Genomic DNA, 18,847 nt, shown 5'->3' with positions numbered 1-18,847 from the left:
GCAAGAGGGCACTCTGCTAACACTAGGCGATGAATGGGCACACCAAAATTTTTGCAAAATCGGGTAATAAATACACAATTTATGGATTAGAGATTAAGGTCTTTAGGAAGATTGGTATATATGACAGCTATATGCAAATATGGTTCGATCTGAACTATACGGCAAGGACTACGAAGGGCCTATATAATAAAATAAAAGTGCAAAATTTTGGTGAAATCGGATTATAAATGCGGCTTCTATAAACTTTCGACCTTGAATCGGGGATCGCACAGTGGGGGAAAACCGACAAAAACTAATAAAAAATATGCTGTGTGAGAACGGGTAGAGATGTCTCTTTGAAATTTGGAACGTTTAGCGAGATGGGCCTTCTGCCACAGTGCGACACCTATTTGTGGAGAAGTTTTTACAAAGGCATAGTACCTCACAAATGTCGCCAGCATTAGGCGGGAATAACCACCGCTCAAAAATTTGTCTGATGTTCTCGCCAGGATTCTAACCCAGGCGTTCAGGCGTAATAATACAGTAGTGGGCACAACCAACCATAACAACTCATTTACATATTTTTCTCCTTCGCTTCCATCTTCCAGAGAAATAAATCAGAATTCATGTTTATGGGCGAGACAATAGCATTGGTGCCTTCGGTGGGCATATTTATCACCATGAATCCTGGCTATGCTGGACGCACTGAGCTGCCGGAGAATCTGAAATCTCTCTTTCGTCCTTGTGCCATGATAGTGCCTGATTTTGCTCTCATATGTGAAATAATGTTAATGGCCGAAGGATTCCAGGATGCTCGTCTGTTGGCTCGCAAATTTATCACTCTCTATACATTGTGCAAGGAGTTACTGTCCAAGCAGGACCATTATGATTGGGGTCTAAGGGCTATAAAATCAGTTCTGGTTGTTGCCGGCACACTCAAACGTGACGATCATAGTCGTCCTGAGGATCAGGTGCTCATGAGGGCCTTAAGAGATTTTAATATACCCAAAATAGTCACCGAAGACATTTCCATATTTATGGGCTTAATAGGAGATCTCTTTCCTGCACTGGATGTTCCCCGCAAACGGGTCTTTGATTTTGAGAAAATCATTAGGCGTGCAGTGAATGACATAAAACTACAACCTGAGGAGGGATTTCTAATGAAAGTGGTGCAATTGCAAGAGCTATTGGATGTTCGGCATTCTGTGTTCATAGTGGGCAATGCTGGCACCGGCAAGACCCAGATTTGGCAAACACTGCGAGAGACATATTGCCTTCAGAAGCGTAAACCCGTCTGCAATATCCTTAACCCCAAAGCCTTGACCAATGATGAATTGTTTGGCATAGTCAATGCCACCACCAGAGAATGGAAGGATGGTTTGTTCTCCTCCATTATGAGGGAACAGGCAAATTTGGCCAATGAAAACCCAAAATGGATTGTGCTCGATGGTGATATAGATCCCATGTGGATAGAGAGCTTGAATACCCTAATGGATGACAATAAGATTTTGACTTTGGCCAATAATGAAAGAATTGCTTTGAAAAAGGAAATGCGTTTGATATTCGAAGTGGGCCATTTGAAAGCAGCCACACCGGCCACTGTCTCTAGGGCAGGAATTTTGTACATCAATCCATTGGATTTGGGATGGTCACCGTAAGTATGAACGAAAAATGAAAGGTTTCTAATCTTTTAGAGATTTGTTTGAATTTGTAATCATTCCTTTTCAATTTCTTGTAGTTACGTCTTATCCTGGTTGGAAACTCGTCCCGATATGCTTGAGCGTGGCATTCTTACCACCCTGTTTGAAAAATATTTTCCCAAACTTTTGCAACGTCATCAGGACTTTCGCCACATAGTGCCCATCTCGGATATGGCAGTGATTCAAATGTCTTGTAACTTGCTTGAATGCCTACTGGACTATCCCGATGAACCGGAAATGCCTCAAAACTTCACAAGTCCCCATAGTCTGCACAATGCTGCAGTGCCGCCCGACTCTTTGGAATTACATTTGGAATTGGTATTTGTCTATGCCATGCTATGGAGTTTTGGCTCTGCCCTTAGCCAAGATCACAACATTGATTGGAGGAGAGAATTTCAAAAATGGTGGCAAACAGAATTCAAAGATGTCAAACTGCCATCACAAGGACTTATTTATGATTATCATTTGGATGTGCGTACTCAAAAGTTTATACGTTGGACAGAGTTGGCCAATCTAAAAATGGCCATTACCCCAGAATATCAAACACCCATACAGGTAAGTGTAAAAAGATTCCTAAGGCTTTATTCAATTTTACTCTTTTTTTTTAGAATATAATGATACCCACCTGTGAGACCATACGCCTGGTGCATTTTCTGGAAATGTTGGTCAATCGTAATCTACCCTGCATGTTGGTGGGCAATTCCGGTTGTGGTAAAAATGCCATATTTCGTGAGCTCTTCTCCATCTATGCCCAGGCTTTGGATGCCGCAGATATCTCCCCCACAATAGAAACCAAACGTTGCTCATTTCAAATGCAATTGAAACCTTTGAGGACCACCGTACAAATGACCCATTTCAACTATTATACCTCATCGGAAATATTTCAGAAAATTCTTGATCGTCCTTTGGAAAAGAAATCCGGTCGCACTTATGGGCCAGTGGGAGCTAAGCGGCGTTTGGTTTATTTCATCAATGATCTTAATATGCCTGAAGTCGATGCTTATGGTACAGTTCAGCCACATACCATAATGAGACAATTTATGGACTACAAACAGTGGTGAGTTTGAGAGGGTAGAAGTTTTGGCTTTTTAGGTAACTCTTGGTGAAAGAACATACCAACTTACACAATGGGAAGGAGGAATGAAAGAGTGGATGATTTGTCAGTGAGAGCCAAAGGACTGCCGTCAATAAACTTGGTTAACCCGAAACCTTTAGGGTAGACGCAGTTTGACTTAAGGGAGTGAGCGACAAACCCGCATTTAACATTGTGGAATAGCGAAACGGTCAATAGGATGACGAAAATCCTATGGGAAGATCCGGATCGTCAGAAGATGAGGCTATAACCGAAAGTATCACAACGGGACACATTGTATTACAGGCTCGCTTAAGCAAAATCAGTGTGGCAAGTGATAGCATGTGTAGGGCTTGTGGGGTAGATGATGAAACGTTGGAGCATTTCCTCACAACTCACTGTCCCAAATTTCGGCGAAATCGGACAATAAATGCGCCTTTTATGGGCTCAAGACCTTAAATCGATAGATCGGTCTATATGGCAGCTATATCCAAATCTGAACCGATCTGGGCTAAATTGTTGAAGGATGTCGAGGGGTTTAACACAACTCACTATCCAAATTTCAGCAAAATCGGATAATGAATGTGGCTTTTATGGGCCTAAAACCCTAAATCGCCAGATCGGTCTATATGGCAACTATATTCAAATCTGAACCGATCTGGGGAAAAGAATGTCGAAGGGCCTAACACAACTCACTGTCCCAAATTTCAGCAAAATCGGATAATAAATGTGGCTTTTATAGACCGAAGACCCTAAATCGCCAGATCGGCCTATATGACAGCTATATCCAAATCTGCACCGATCTGGGCCAAATAGGTGAAGGATGTCGAACGGCCTAACACAACTCATTGTCCCAACTTTCAGCAAAATCGGACAATAAATGCGCCTTTTATGGGCCCAAAACCTTAAATCGAGAGATCGATCTACATGGCAGCTATATCCAAATCTGGACCGATCTGAGCCAAATTATTGAAGGATGTCGAAGGGCCTAACACAACCCACTGTCCCAAATTTCAGCAAAATTGGATAATAAATGTGGCTTTTATGGGCCCAAAACCTTAAATCGAGAGATCGGTCTATATGGCAGCTATGTCTAAATCTGGACCGATCTGGGCCAAATAGATGAAGGATGTCGAACAGCCTAACACAATTCACTGTCCCAAATTTCAGAAAAATCGGATAATAAATGTGACTTTTATGGACCTAAGACCCTAAATCGCCAGATCGGTCTATATTGCAGCTATATCCAAATCTGGACCGATCTGGTCGAAATTGATGAGGGATGTTGAAGAGCCTAACACAACTCACCGTTCAAAATTTCAGCAAAATCGGATAATAAATGTGGCTTTTATGGGCCTAAGACCCTAAATCGCCAGATCGGTCTATATTGCAGCTATATCCAAATCTGAACCGATCTGGGCGAAATTGATGAGGGATCGAAGGGCCAAACACAACTCACTGTCCCAAATTTCAGCAAAATCGGATAATAAATGGGGCTTTTATGGGCCTAAGACCCAAAATCGGCAGATCGGTCTCTATGGCAGCTATATCCAAATCTAGACCGATCTAGGCGAAATTGATGAGGGATGTTGAAGGGCCTAACACAACTCACTGTCCCAAATTTCAGCAAAATTGGATAATAAATGTGGCTTTTATGGGCCCAAAACCTTAAATCGAGAGATCGGTCTATATGGCAGCTATATCCAAATCTGGACCGATCTGGGCGAAATTGATGAAGGATGTCGAAGGGCCTAACACAACTCACTGTCCCAAATTTCAGCAAAATCGGATAATAAATGTGGCTTTTATGGGCCTAAGACCCTAAATCAGCAGATCGGTTTATATGACATCTATATCCAAATCTGGACCGATCTGGGCGAAATTTATGACGGATGTCGAAGGGCCTAACGCAATTCACTGTCCTAAGTTTCAGCAAAATCGGATAGTAAGTGTGGCTTTTATGGGCCTAAGACCCTTAATCAGCGGATCGGTCTATATGGGGGCTATATCACGATATGGTCCGATTTAGCCCATCTTCGAACTTAACCTGCTTATGGACAAAGAAAGAATCTTTGCAAAGTTTCATCTCAATATCTTTATTTTTAAAGACCGTAGCGTGATTTCAACAGACAGACCGACAGACGGACGGACATGGCTATATCGTCTTAGATTTTTACGCTGATCAAGAATATATATACTTTATAGGGTCGGAAATGGATATTTCAATGTGTTGCAAACGAAATGACAAAATGAACATACCCCCATCCTTCGGTGGTGGGTATAAGAAAGTTGGATATCATCTCACGATACTGCTCACCATTCACAGTTCCCTTACCATTCGCATCATCGTTGAAGAAATACGATCCAATGATGCCACCAGCCCATAAACCGCACCAAACAGTGACTTTTTCTGGATGCATTGGTAGCTCTTGCAATACTTCTGGCTGATCTTCCACTCCAAAATCATGAATTATGGTTATTTACGTACCCATTGAGCCAAAAGTGAGCTTCGTCCCTCAATGAAAGAAGCACGCGATGAACTTTCTTAACAGAGCACGCATTTTGATAATAAAATTTAATAATTTGCAAGCTTTGTTCGTTTGTAAGACCAAACTGAAGATGTTTGACAGTGAAACAAAACGCGAAATGCGAGTGAGCTGTTTAAACCAGTGTTGCCAAAAAGATAATAGCTAAAAAAATCACCCTTTCCAGTAGGATGGGTAAATTTTTCAGGGCCAAAAACTTACAAAATCGAAATATACGACAAATTCTAAGAATCATTGGTCTAAAGTAAAAATAGAACTTCGTTAAGAAAAAACAAAATTGAGGTTTGAGGTATTAGGGCTTGGTCAATACAGAGTAGTTGGATGGGTGGAAATCTGTACATGGATGCAGAATTGCCGGAACACAATGGCCTATCGTCAACCGAAAGAGAACGAAGAAATTGCTGTTGCGATATTGTGATAGCCGACCTCCTCCTGGCTGGCTATGAAGTGCGTCTCCATCCGTAGTCCATGGTTGCTCTCGGTGTAAAATCCGTCCTCCTCTTCTCAGGAAGGATCCTTAGATAAGACTTTACGCTATCTGGATGCTTCACTCGTGTCTTCTAATTTTGACACAGGAGCTCTTCTCGTCTCCTTCTTGAACACCCATGCTAAGCATCGGCCCATAACTTGATTTGTTCTTTCAAATTAAATTAAATTAATATATCTCTCTCTTTTTCTCTCTTTTAAGGTACGACCGGCAATGCTTGCAGCTAAAGAATATACGCAACTGTCAGTTTGCCGCCTGCATGAATCCCACTGCTGGCTCCTTTACCATAGATCCTCGTTTGCAGCGCCACTTTTGTGTTTTCTCAGTGGCTCCACCTAGTGAATATACATTACAATACATCTATGGTCGTATTTTGAGTTCTCACCTTGACAACCCTTTGAACAACTTTAGCAAGGAAATCAAATCCATCGGTCCACTATTAACAAAAGTGGGAATTGCTCTACATCGCCGCATGGAGGCCTCTTTTCTGCCCACCGCTGTTAAATTTCATTACAGCTTCAATATGCGCGATTTGACCCAGATCTACCAGGGTTTAATGAACAGCTGCGGCATACCCGCAGAGGCTGTTAATATGGCTCACATTGCCAATATTGGAGGGACGGTGTGTCAAAAACCTTCGGATCTCATAAGACTTTATGTACACGAGGCCTATCGCACCTACAATGATCGTTTGGTTGATCCCTATGACATCAAGGCCTTCAATTCTTCCATAAGGGATATATTCAAAAAGGACTTTGAGGATTTCGATGAGGAGTTTGTATTTTCGGATCCCTTGATATATTGTCATTTTGCCCAATCGCTGGCGGATCAAAAGTATACCACCTTGAAGAGCTGGAATGCCTTGTATCAGTTGCTGATGGAGGCGCAGGCTAATTATAATGAAGTCATAGGTTATATGAATTTGGTATTATTCGAGGATGCCATGAAACATGTTTGTCGGTAAGTAAGCTTCTGGATACACCTTTCGCCGATTCCTAGGTAACATCTTCATATATTTATTTAACACCCTTCACCGTATATATCTGAAATTTTAAATAGATTTCTTTAATATCCGTCTGTCTGTCTAAAGAGGCCTTACTCTTGAACGAGTTAGGCTATAGAAGCTGTAGAGCTGTAAAGTCTGGCCTTCGCCGTGCTCAACGGGAACGTTGAGCTTCCTCTCTCGGGCAGGTTTGGTAGTGGTGCTGCATAGGCAACCTATTGAGGTCTATACTCTCAGCTGTGTCGCTAAGGTTACGCTTAAACGGAGGGTTCTAAGCATTTTTAAGGAGGGCGGTTATGGTCACAGATGCGAAGGTGGACACCGAACTTGATGAGGCTTTTACTTTTTCTTCTCTTTAAATTTCAGCATCAATCGCATATTGGAAAGCCCACGCAACAATGCCCTGCTGGTGGGCGTAGGAGGTTCCGGCAAACAAACCTTAGCCCGTTTGGCCTCTTTCATTTCCTCCTTTAGCGTTTGCCAAATTCAAATCAAACGTGGCTATGGTCTACAGGATATGAAGGAAGACATTGCCGCCTTGTGCATGAAAGTGGGCCTGAAGAACGTTGCCTCTGTTTTCCTCATGTCCGATGCCCAATTGCCTCAAGAGCAATTGCTAATGCTGATCAATGATCTTTTGGCTGCTGGAGAAATTCCCGAACTGTTTGCCGACGATCAAATGGAGGTCATCGTCAATGGCATACGCAATGAGGTTAAGCAGGCGGGCACTTTGGATACCCGAGACAATTGTTGGCGCTTCTTTGTGGAGAAGGTACGCCGCCTGCTGCGTTTAATTCTATGCTTCTCGCCTGTGGGTCAAACTTTAAGAGTAAGGGCCCGCAAGTTTCCAGCCATTTTAAGTCACACCACTATAGATTGGTTTCATGAGTGGCCCAAAACAGCGCTGCAATCGGTCTCACAGCAATTTCTGGGTGAAATAGACAAACGCATATTGCCGGTAGGTAGAACAGAGCTTCTGAGAAAACACCATCATCTCCAGGCCATATATGGCCATTTGTCATAACATCACCTTGTGATAACCTATAAACCTTTATTTTTCTTTCATGTTCCCCTCTGGCCCACTGCTGATTCGACCCTTTACAGCTTGACCTCATACAACCCATTGGTTGTTTCATGGCCTATGTTCATGGTACTGTGAATCAAATATCGAAGATTTATTTGCAAAACGAAAAACGTTTCAACTACACAACCCCAAAGACCTTTCTCGAATATATTTTCCTGTACCGCAAATTATTGGTCGACCGTAGTGGTGAACATACACGCCGCATCCAACGCTTACAAAGTGGCATGGCCAAATTGGCGGAATGTGCCAACCAAGTTGACACACTAAAGGTGGGGAGAAAACGGTGACGACGACTACAACTACGACTAGGTCGAAGCCATAAATATTTTTCGTGAAACCTTTGAACTCACTCTTCCTCACATTGTAATTAGTGTAAAACAGTAGAGTTCGCACATCTTTAAATGGTTTTTGGGGTTTTGGCCATGGTCGATTTTAACCGTTGTCCTGCTATAGCAATCTACACACACACACTCACGTGCATATATCATGACACACAAGCACCAGAAAGAAATGTTGTCACCAAAACTCATGAATTAGGTTGTAACGGAGGTAAATTTTGGAAGTTTTCATAAGAATTTCAGTTAAAGGGCTCAGCTCAATGTAAAAGAAGGAAGGGCGTGGTAAGTTCGGCCGGGCCGAATCTTATATACCCTCCACCATGGGTCGTATATGTGGAGTTCTTTGGGCGGTGTCTCTTTTTAGGCCAACAAAGAATAAGAACTGTTATGCTATTGGAGCTCTATCAACCGACAGTCCGATTCGGACCATAAATGAATTGAATGCTGAACATTGTAGAAGTCATTGTGTTGTATTTTAGTCCATTCGGATGAGAATTGAGCCATGTAGGGGCTCAAGAAGCAAAATCGGGAGATCGGTTTATGTGGGAGCTATAGCAAGCTACCGATCAGATTCAGACCATATTACACACGTATGTTGAAGGTCATGGGAGAAGCCGTTGTACAAAATTTCTGCCAAATCGGATAAGAATTGCGCCCTCTAGAAGCTCAAGAAATCAAAATCCCAGATCGGTTTATATGGCAGCTATATCAGGTTACGAACCGATTTGAATCATACTTAGCAAAGTTATTGGAAGTGATACCAAAACATTACGTGCAAAATGTCAGTCAAATCGGACGAGATTTGCGCCCTCTAGAAGTTCAAGAAGTCAAGACCCAAGATCGGTTTATACGGCAGCTATATCAGGTTACGAACCGATTTTAACCATACTCAACACAGTTATTGGAAGTGATACCAAAACACCTCATGCAAAATTTCCGTCAAATCGGATGAGAATTGAGCCCCCTAGAGGCTCAAGAAGTCAAGATCCTAGATCGGTTTATATGACAGCTATATGAGGTTATGGACCGATTTTAACCATACTCAACACAGTTGTTGGAAGTAATAATAAAACACCTCATGCAAAATTTCAGTCAAATCGGATAAGAATTGCGCCCTTTAGTTGCTCAATAAGTCAAGACCCAAGATCGGTTTATATGACAGCTATATCAGGTTATGAACCGATTTTAACCATACTCAACACAGTTGTTGGAAGTGATAATAAAACACCTCATGCAAAATTTCAGCCAAATCGGATAAGAATTGTGCCCTCTAATGACTCAAGAAGTCAAGACCCACGATGGGTTTATATTAACCGGTTATTAACCGATTCGAACCATACTTAGCAAAGTTATTGGAAGTTCTGCAATATGGCCCAGATCGGTCCAGATTTGGATATAGCTGCCATATAGACCGATCTCTCGATTTAATGTTTTGGGCCCATAAAAGTCGCATTTATTGTCCGATTTCGCTGAAATTTCGGACATTGAGTTGTGTTAGTTTATTTGACAATCCTCTTTAATTTGGCTCCGATCGGTTCAGATTTAGATATAGCTGTCATATAGACCGATCTCTCGATTAAAGGTCTTGGGCCCATAAAAGGCGCATTTATTGTCCGAATTCGCCGAAATTTGGAAAAGTGAGTTGCGTTAAACTCTTCGAGAACTTTCTGCAATTTGGCCTAGATCGGTCCAGATTTGAATATATCTGCCATATAGGCCGATTTTTCTATTTAAGGTTTTGGGCCCATAAAAGTCGCATTTATTGTCCGATTTCGCTGAAATTTGGGACAGTGAGTTGTGTAAGGCCCGTCGACATTCCTCTTCAATTTGGTCCAGATCGGTTCAGATTTGGATATTTCTGCCATATAGACCAATCCCTCGATTTAAAGTTATGTTAGGCATTTTGACATCCGCATCGTATATGGTTCAGATCGGTCCATATTTGGATATGGATATCGAAAAACCAATATTTGTTCTACAAAATTGAACAATGACTTGTACTTATTAGACCACTTTTTCGACTTTATTTCGGTATGGCTGCTATGGGGGCATAAATTATGACTTTTTCACCGGATTATGATGAAAGTCGTTTACATATATACCCGAGGTGGTGGGTTTCCAAAGTTCGGCCTGGCCGAACTTAACGCCTTTTTATATGTTTTTCTTTCATCCTTTGTTTGCCTTAAAAGAGATACCGGGAAAGAACTCGACAAATGCGATACATGGTGGAGAGTATATAACTGTGCCAACAAGTGTGCCCAGTACCGTCCGAATCGGTCTATAACCTGATATAGCTCTCATATAAACCGATCCCCCCGTGTGACTTCTTGAGCTCTTTTAAGCCGAACAAGAACACTACATGCAAAATTTCAGCCAAATCGGACAAAAATTTCGTTTTGTAAGGGCTCAAGAAATCGGAAGATCGATTTATATGGGAGCTATATCTAAATCTGAATCGATATGGCCCATTTGCATTCCCCAAGGACTTACAATAATATTAAGTATCTGTATCGTAATTTCGACAGACGGATGGACGGATGAACGGACGAAGTGTTACAAACGGAATGACTAGATTAGTATACCCCCATTCTATGGTAGGGGAAAATTAAATTTTTGAATTATTTTTTTTATAGATTTGATTTTCAATCAACAACTTTCGGCTTCATCGCATGTACTTATGCACATATCTGTCTATCAGCTAATCTATGACTTTGGCTTGCTATGTCGCATTTAGTTCTCACTTCACACCTTCACAAATTGCACTGACTCTATGAAAGACATGCAATTAGCTAAGCCTTGCAACTTTCTCATAAATGGGTTCAATTTTATAGCACAAGTACGATTATGGGCTCAAACATAAAAACACCACCAAAAACCATGCACCCAAATGAAACGGAATAATGAATCTAGAGCAGGATAGCTATCCCGAAAAGTTTGACGGGATGAGTATCCAGACTGGATAGGTATGCATTTGGCAATATTTTGTAGGTACTTTCTTTACGGATTGCACTAGAAGTATGAAGTTGGGTATTTATGTCTACCATGGCAACCTAAATTGGCTGACTACAAGATTTTGCATGCAAAATTGTCTGACTACAAGACTTTGCATGCATATACAATGCAAATTTGACCATGAACATTCCATTAAGGAACAGGGGCTAACTTCTCACGTACATTGCTGCCATATCATTTTTATATCCACCACCGAAGATAGGGGGTATATTCATTTTGTCATTCCGTTTGCAACACATCGCCATATCTATTTCCGACCCTATAAAGTATATATTCTTGACCAGAATATATACTTTCTGACCGTCTAGCCGTCTGTCTGTTAAAATCACGCTACAGTCTTTAAAAATAGAGATATTGAGCTGAAACTTTGCACAGATTCTTTTTTTGTTCATAGGCAGGTTAAGTTCGAAGATGGGCAATATCGAACTATATCTTGATATAGCCCCCATATAGACCGATCTGCCGATTTAGGGTCTTACGCCTACGAAAGCCACATTTATTATCCGATTTTCTTGAAATTTGGGACAGTGATTTGTATTAGTCCCTTCGACATTCTTCTTCAATTTGGCTCAGATCTGTCCAGATTTGGATATAGCTGCCATATAGACCGATCCGCCGATTTAGGGTCTTACGCCTACAAAAGCCACATTTATTTTCCGATTTTGCTGAAATTTGCAACAGTGATTTGTGTTAAACCCTTCGACATTTTTCTTCAATTTGGCTCAGATTGGTCTAGATTTGAATATAGCTGCAATATAGACCGATCTACCGATTTAGGGTCTTAGGCCCAAAAAAAGCCACATTTTTAATCCGATTTTGCTGAAATTTGGGATAGTGAGTTGTGTTAACCCTTCGACATTCTTGCTCAATTTGGCTCAGATCGGTTCAGATTTGGATATAGCTGCCATATAGACCGATCCGCCGATTTAGGGTCTTATGCCTACAAAAGCTACATTTATTTTCCGAGATTGCTGAAATTTGGGACAGTGATTTGTGTTAGCCCCTTCGACATTTTTCTTCAATTTGGCTCAGATCGCTCCAGATTTGGATATAGCTGCCATATAGACCGATTCGCCGATTTAGGGTCTTAGGCCTATAAAAGCCACATTTATTATCCGATTTTGCTGAAATTTGCGACAGTTGTTGGTGTTAGTCCCTTCGACATTCTTCTTCAATTTGGCATAGATCGGTCCAGAATTGGATATAGCTGCCATATATACCGATCCGCCGATTTAGTGTCCCAGGCCCAAAAAAGCCACATTTATGATCCGATTTTGCTGAAACTTGCGACAGTGATCGATGTTAGTCCCTTCGACATTTTTCTTCAATTTGACTCAGATCGGTCTAGATTTGGATATAGCTGCCATATAGACCGATCCGCCGATTTAGGGTCTTAGGCCAATAAAAGCCACATTTATTATCCGATTTTGCTGAAATTTGGGATAGTGAGTTCCCTTAGGCCCTTTGACATCGTTATTTAATTCGGCTTTGATCGGTCCAGATTTGGATATAGCTGCCATATAGACCGATCCTCCGACTTATGGTCTTAGGCCCATAAAAGCCACATTTATTATCCGATTTTTTTGAAATTTTGGACAGTGATTGGTGTTAGTCCCTTCGACATTTTTCTTCAATTTGGCCCAAATCGGTTCAGATTTGGATATAGCTGCCATATAGACCGATCCGCCGATTTTAGATCTTAGGCCTATAAAAGCCACATTTATTATCCGATTTTTTTGAAATTTTGGACAGTGATTGGTGTTAGTCCCTTCGACATTTTTCTTCAATTTGGCCCAAATCGGTCCAGATTTGGATATAGCTGCCATATAGACCGATCTCTTGATTGAAGGTCTTGGGCTCATAAAAGGCGCATTTATTGCCCGATTTTGCCAAAATTTGGGAAAGTGAGTTGTGTTAAACCCTTCCACATTCTTCTTCAATTTGAGTCAGATCGGTGCAGATTTGAATATAGCTGCCATATAGACCGACCTCTCAATTTAAGGTTTTGGGGGCATAAAAGGCGCATTTATTGTCCGATTTCGCCGAAATTTGGAACAGTAAGTTATGTTAGGCTCTTTGACTCTTTTCTGCAACTTGGCTCAGATCGGTCTAGATTTGGATATAGCTGCAATATAGACCGATATCTCGATTTAAAGTCTTGGCCTCATAAAAGGCGCATTTATAATCCGAGTTTGTTAGACTTTTCGAAATCCGTGTCGTATATGGTTCAGATCGGTATATATTTTGATATAGCTACTCAAAAGATTAATATTTTGTTATACACAATTTACCAATGACTTGTACTTATAAGTATTTGATTCAAATCGGAACATATTTCGATATAGCTGCTATGCATTTTTCACCGGATTTTGACGAAAGGTGGTTTACATATATACCCGAGGTGGTGGGTATCCAAAGTTCGGCCATGCCGAACTAAACGCCTCTTTACTTGTTTCAAATGGCATAGTTCATCACAAATATCAAAAGCGTTAGGAAGGCATAACCACCGCTTAAAAGTTTTTCTGTTATTCTCGCCAGGATTCGAAACCAGGCGTTTAGCGTCATAAGTGGACATGCTAACCTCTGCTCTACGGTGGCCTTCTTATTGGCACCATTAATTTCATAAAGCATGAAAAACACAATTCGCAAAATTGTTCAATGATTCAGGCAAATAAGTGTCACAATACAATCATTTGCCCTTAAAATGCCTTTGTGTCATTTGAATCAAAACCGCTGACGCCAAAAATATGCTATTTCTGCCTCCCACATGTGTTGTAGCCACGTAACCGAACATCACCAACCAATGCACATTAGAACATTTTACTCTGCTTTTAATTAATTTTCATTTTGCTTTTAGCCCAAGCCCATATTTCACAAATTTATCTTAAAGCTTGCACATACATGTGTGGTTATATAAAGAGAGATTATGGCCAATGCACCAACACACACACACACACACACACACCCCCTTTTTGGTTTTGTTTGCTGGCGTGTTTGTTTTTTTGCACTTTTCTCTGAGACAAAGAATAATTGAATGGATGGTCGAATGTCATGAATGCGAATCTTTTCCTCGCATGCCTCGCAGAACCAATTAGCCGTGCAGGAAATTCAATTGACTGCCAAAAATGCTGCCGCCGATAAACTGATTCTCATTGTCAGTGCCGAAAGCGAAAAGGTGAAACATGAGAAACACATTGCCTCCGAGGAGGAGAAGCGGGTGCGCATTATCGAGGAGGATGTGTGCATCAAGACCAAAATGTGTGAAGAGGATTTGCGAAAAGCTGAGCCGGCGCTTGTGGCAGCCCAGGCTGCATTGAACACTCTGAACAAGAACAATCTAACCGAACTGAAGTCCTTTGGCTCTCCCCCCAAGGCGGTGGTGAATGTATGTGCCGCCGTAATGGTCCTTTTTGCCAATAATGGCAAAATACCCCGCGATCGTAGCTGGAAGGCAGCCAAACTGATGATGGTTCGAGTAGATCAGTTCCTCAATGATTTGGTCAACTACAACAAGGACAACATACATCCCAACATCATTGAAATGTTGCAAGGATATCTGAAGGTGGGTGTTGAGAGGAACTTTTCTTAGTTTATTATATTTCCCCTATTTTCAGGATCCCGAATTCAATCCCGATAAGATTGTTCAAAAATCTGTTGCCGCTGCTGGCCTTTGTGCTTGGGTCATTAACATTCATCGTTACCATCAGGTTTTTCTTGTGGTGGGACCCAAACAGCAGGCCCTTAAGGATTCCCAAAATGAGTTAACCGAGGCCAGAGAACGCCTGGAATATCTAAAGCAAAAAATCAATGATTTGGAACGCAAGTTGAGGGAGATACAATCAGAGTTCGAAGAGGCTGTGGCCTCAAAGCAAAAATGTCAACTGGAGGCTGATAAGACCACATTCACCATTGATTTGGCCCATCGCTTGGTGAATGGTTTGGCAAATGAAAATATACGCTGGAAGGAATCAGTGCAGAGGTAAGACAAAGCAAAGGACATGAAAAAGAAAACTTTTTAGAAACACGTCTTCGGGATACATGTAGCCAGCACCACGCCTTTGTTCTTCAAACATAAGAGCCGCTGAGCCCGCGAACACCTACACGCGCCAACTGTCTAAGACCACTACACAGTAGTTTAGTGCCGCATCCATGCCGTGGTTATGTCTCGTATCCGAGATACGCGTAGCCATCACCTCGCCTTTGTCCTTTAGACATAAGAGCCGTTGGGCCCGCGAACGCCCACTCATGTCATGGATCTACAACCGACACCCCAGCCCACGCCAGCATGTGAGTGAATCACGTCTCCCAGACAAACGTAGCCAGCACCTCGCCTTTGTCCTTCAGACATAAGAGCCGCTGAGCCCTCGAACACACACTCGTGCCAACTGTCTAAGACCACCACACCGTGGTTTAGTGCGGCATCCACGCCGTGGATGAGTCACGTCTCTGAGATACCCGTTGTCGGCACCTCGCGTTTGTCCTTTAGACATAGAAGACGTTGAGCCCGCGAACCACACTCGTGTCATTGATCTACGACTACCACCCCGTGATTTAGTACCCTGTCCACGATGCCTTGTTTGTGAATTCACGCCGTGGATGAGTCACGTCTCTGAGATACACGTAGCCAGCACCTCGCCTTTGTATTTCAGACATAAGAGCCGCTGAGCCTGCGAACACATACAAGTGCCAACTGTCTAAAAACATCACACAGTGGTTTAGTGCCGCATCCACGCCGTGGGTGTGTCACGTCTCCGAGATACACGTTGCCTGCACCTCGCATTTGTCCTTTAGACAAAATAGACGTTGAGCCCGCGAGCCACACTCGAGTCATCGATCTACGACCACCACCCCGTGATTTAGTACCCTGTTCACGATGCCTTGTTAGTGAATCCACGTCGTGGATGAGTCACGTCTCCGAGATACACGTAGCCAGAACCTCGCGTTAGTCTTTTGGACATAAAAGCCGTTGAGCCCGCGAACTTACACGACCCCGTGATTTAGTGCCACGGTCCACGCCGGCATGTGAGTGAATTACGTCTTCGAGATACACGTAGCCAACTCCTAGCCTTTGTGTTTCAGACATAAGATCCGCTGAGCCTGCAAACACATACAAGTGCCAACTGTCTAAGACCACCACAGAGTGGTTTAGTGCCGCATCCACGCCGTGGATGAGTCACGTCTTTGAGATAGATGTAGCCATCACCTCGCCTTTGTCCTTCAGACATAAGGGTCGCTTAGTGCGTGAACACACACTCCTTCCATCTGTCTACGACCACCACACCGTGATTTAGTGTCACATCCACGTCACGTCTCTGAGAAGCGCGTAGCCAGCACCTTGCCTTTGTCCTTTAGACGTAAGAGCCGTTGAACGCACGCTCATGTCATCGATCTACAAACGCCACCCCGAGATTTAGTGCCCTGTCCACGCTGGCATGTGAGTGAATCACTTCTTGGAGATACACGTAGCAAGCCGTCATCTCTTTGGGGTCAGACCACCCCCCCCATAATTCTCACCATCGACCGACCACCCGACTTCATAACCTCTGAGCGCCGGACGTTTATCAATTATAAGAAGGCCGATTGGACTGACTTCAGAGAGTACACCAATCGCCGCTTCAGTGAACTGCCATACCCCTCTGATGTGCTTATGGCCGAGAGGAAATTCCGAGACATCATTAATGCAGCAGCCGCTCGCTTTATACCAGCCAGTCGAATACCCCACGTGCGGCCCAAGCAGTGGTACTCGCAGATGAGCGTGATGCGATTCGTGCTATGGACCCCGCTAACCCCAGAATCAGCGAGCTGAATCTGGAAATAAACAGCGTAGTCAACGAACATAAGCGGAATTTGTGGCTGGAACACTTGGAGCAATGTAACTTAGGCACCGGTGTAGGCAAACTGTGGGCTACTGTTAAGTCACTCTCGAACCCTGGTAGACGGGATGACAGGATCTTTTGGCGAAATAACCGTGACTGATCCGCAGAGATGCGCCAGGTTGTTCAACCGTCAATTTATTGTGCATCCAGAGAGAGAGAGACAGGGCAAGGAGGAAAGCCATTCGCCGTATTCATAATCTACGAGCCAAAGAACAGCCATCATTTTTTTTTTTTACCGTGGGCGAAGTTACAAATGTCATCCGTGGCGCCACATCTTCTAAGGCGTTGGGCCCCGACGAAATCTCTACATTGATGTTGAAGAATCTGGATTCACCTGGAGTTGAGTACCTTACCACTGTCCTCAACCTGTCACTGAACACTCTTATAGTTCCCGATGTCTGGAAAATGGGCAGAGTGATCCCGCTACTGAAGCCTGGAAAAGACCCGAGTTTGGGGGAGTCATACAGACCGATCTCCCTTCTCTCACCAGTGGCAAAGACGCTTGAGGCATTACTCCACCCGAGCCTCGTAGGAGAATTTCCATTCGCAGAGCATCATTTCATTCATTTGGATTTCGGAGACTGCACAGCACAACAACAGCTTTGCATGCCATCACCGCACACATTTGCCGTGGCTTCAATCAGCATAGGTCATGTTATAGGCCGGTCCTCGTGGCACTGGATCTATCGAAGGCATTCGACACGGTCAGCCATGCCAAATTATTTGAGAACATCGCCAACACGTCCCCTCAGCCAGGCCTGAAACGATGGGTCGCGAATTATCTGTGTGGTCGCCAGTCATTTGTGGAATTTAGAGATAAGAGGTCGAAACACCGTAGAGTGAAACAGGGAGTTCCCCAAGGTGGGGTGATAACTCCGGCACTGTTTAACCTCTATCTATCCTCCATTCCACCACTTCCAGACGGCATAGAGATTGTACCATATGCGGACGATTGTATAATCATGGCATCAGGCCCCCCACCCATTGTTGACATCTGCTATAGGTTGAAGGTCTACCTTAACGAACTTGCCTCATATTTCGCTGCAAGAAATCTGAAGATAACAGCCACCAAATCTTCAGCCACATTGTTCACTACAAATACGCGTGAGGTGAATACCGAGATGACTGTGATGGTCGATGGAGAAATGATTCCGACCATCAAGTGACGCCAATATACTTGGCGTCACATTTGACAGCTCTTACACATTCTCCTCACATGCCAGTAGAAACAAAGTCCTCAAGTCACTCGCTGGCAGCACTTGGGGTGCAGACAAAGAAACCTTGTTGACCACGTACAAAGCAATTGGCCGGTCTGTGGTAAGTTATGCAGCGCCAGTGTGATCTCGTCAACTTTGTGACACGCAGTGGAATAATATTCAGATCTGTCAGAATGCCGCCCTACGAACTGCGACGGGCTGTCTCCTCAGTTCTCATGTGGACCACCTCCATCAGGAGACAAAGATCCTACCAGTACGAAGACATAACTACATGCTGTCTAAGCAATACCTTTTTGGCTGTTATCGCAGAAACCATCCAAATCATTCTTAAGGTAGATCTACACGAGCGTGAGGTTCAGCGCTACAAGAGAGAATCTCTAGATCAAGCGGCATATCAAGCGGGTCTAAACAACATTCATGCAGACACGGTAGCAGATGCGGTAATTGGCTATCGGGTGAATGTAGTCCTTGGAGAACGACCGCGACCCATTGCACCCGAAGAAATCGACCTCCCCCGGTAAACCAGATCTGTC

At 43.2% G+C, this 18,847-nt stretch overlaps 1 protein-coding gene across 1 annotated transcript in view; it reads left to right on the top strand.

Moving 5' to 3' along the window:
* The window catches only part of LOC106086709 (dynein beta chain, ciliary), a 140,119-nt gene that overhangs the window by 107,041 nt on the left and 14,231 nt on the right, over window positions 1–18,847 (top strand). The window contains exons 24-31 of the mRNA XM_059361391.1: window positions 588–1,633; window positions 1,718–2,234; window positions 2,288–2,736; window positions 5,986–6,744; window positions 7,154–7,745; window positions 7,892–8,140; window positions 14,307–14,783; window positions 14,836–15,200. Coding sequence (XP_059217374.1) covers window positions 588–1,633; window positions 1,718–2,234; window positions 2,288–2,736; window positions 5,986–6,744; window positions 7,154–7,745; window positions 7,892–8,140; window positions 14,307–14,783; window positions 14,836–15,200 — 4,454 coding nt within the window. The remainder of the gene's footprint in view (window positions 1–587; window positions 1,634–1,717; window positions 2,235–2,287; window positions 2,737–5,985; window positions 6,745–7,153; window positions 7,746–7,891; window positions 8,141–14,306; window positions 14,784–14,835; window positions 15,201–18,847) is intronic.

The sequence above is a fragment of the Stomoxys calcitrans genome, chromosome 2, assembly GCF_963082655.1.
Source record: "Stomoxys calcitrans chromosome 2, idStoCalc2.1, whole genome shotgun sequence".
Classification (NCBI taxonomy): domain Eukaryota; kingdom Metazoa; phylum Arthropoda; class Insecta; order Diptera; family Muscidae; genus Stomoxys; species Stomoxys calcitrans.
Note: the sequence above shows the minus strand (reverse complement) of the source record. Positions and strands in the feature narration are given on the sequence as shown.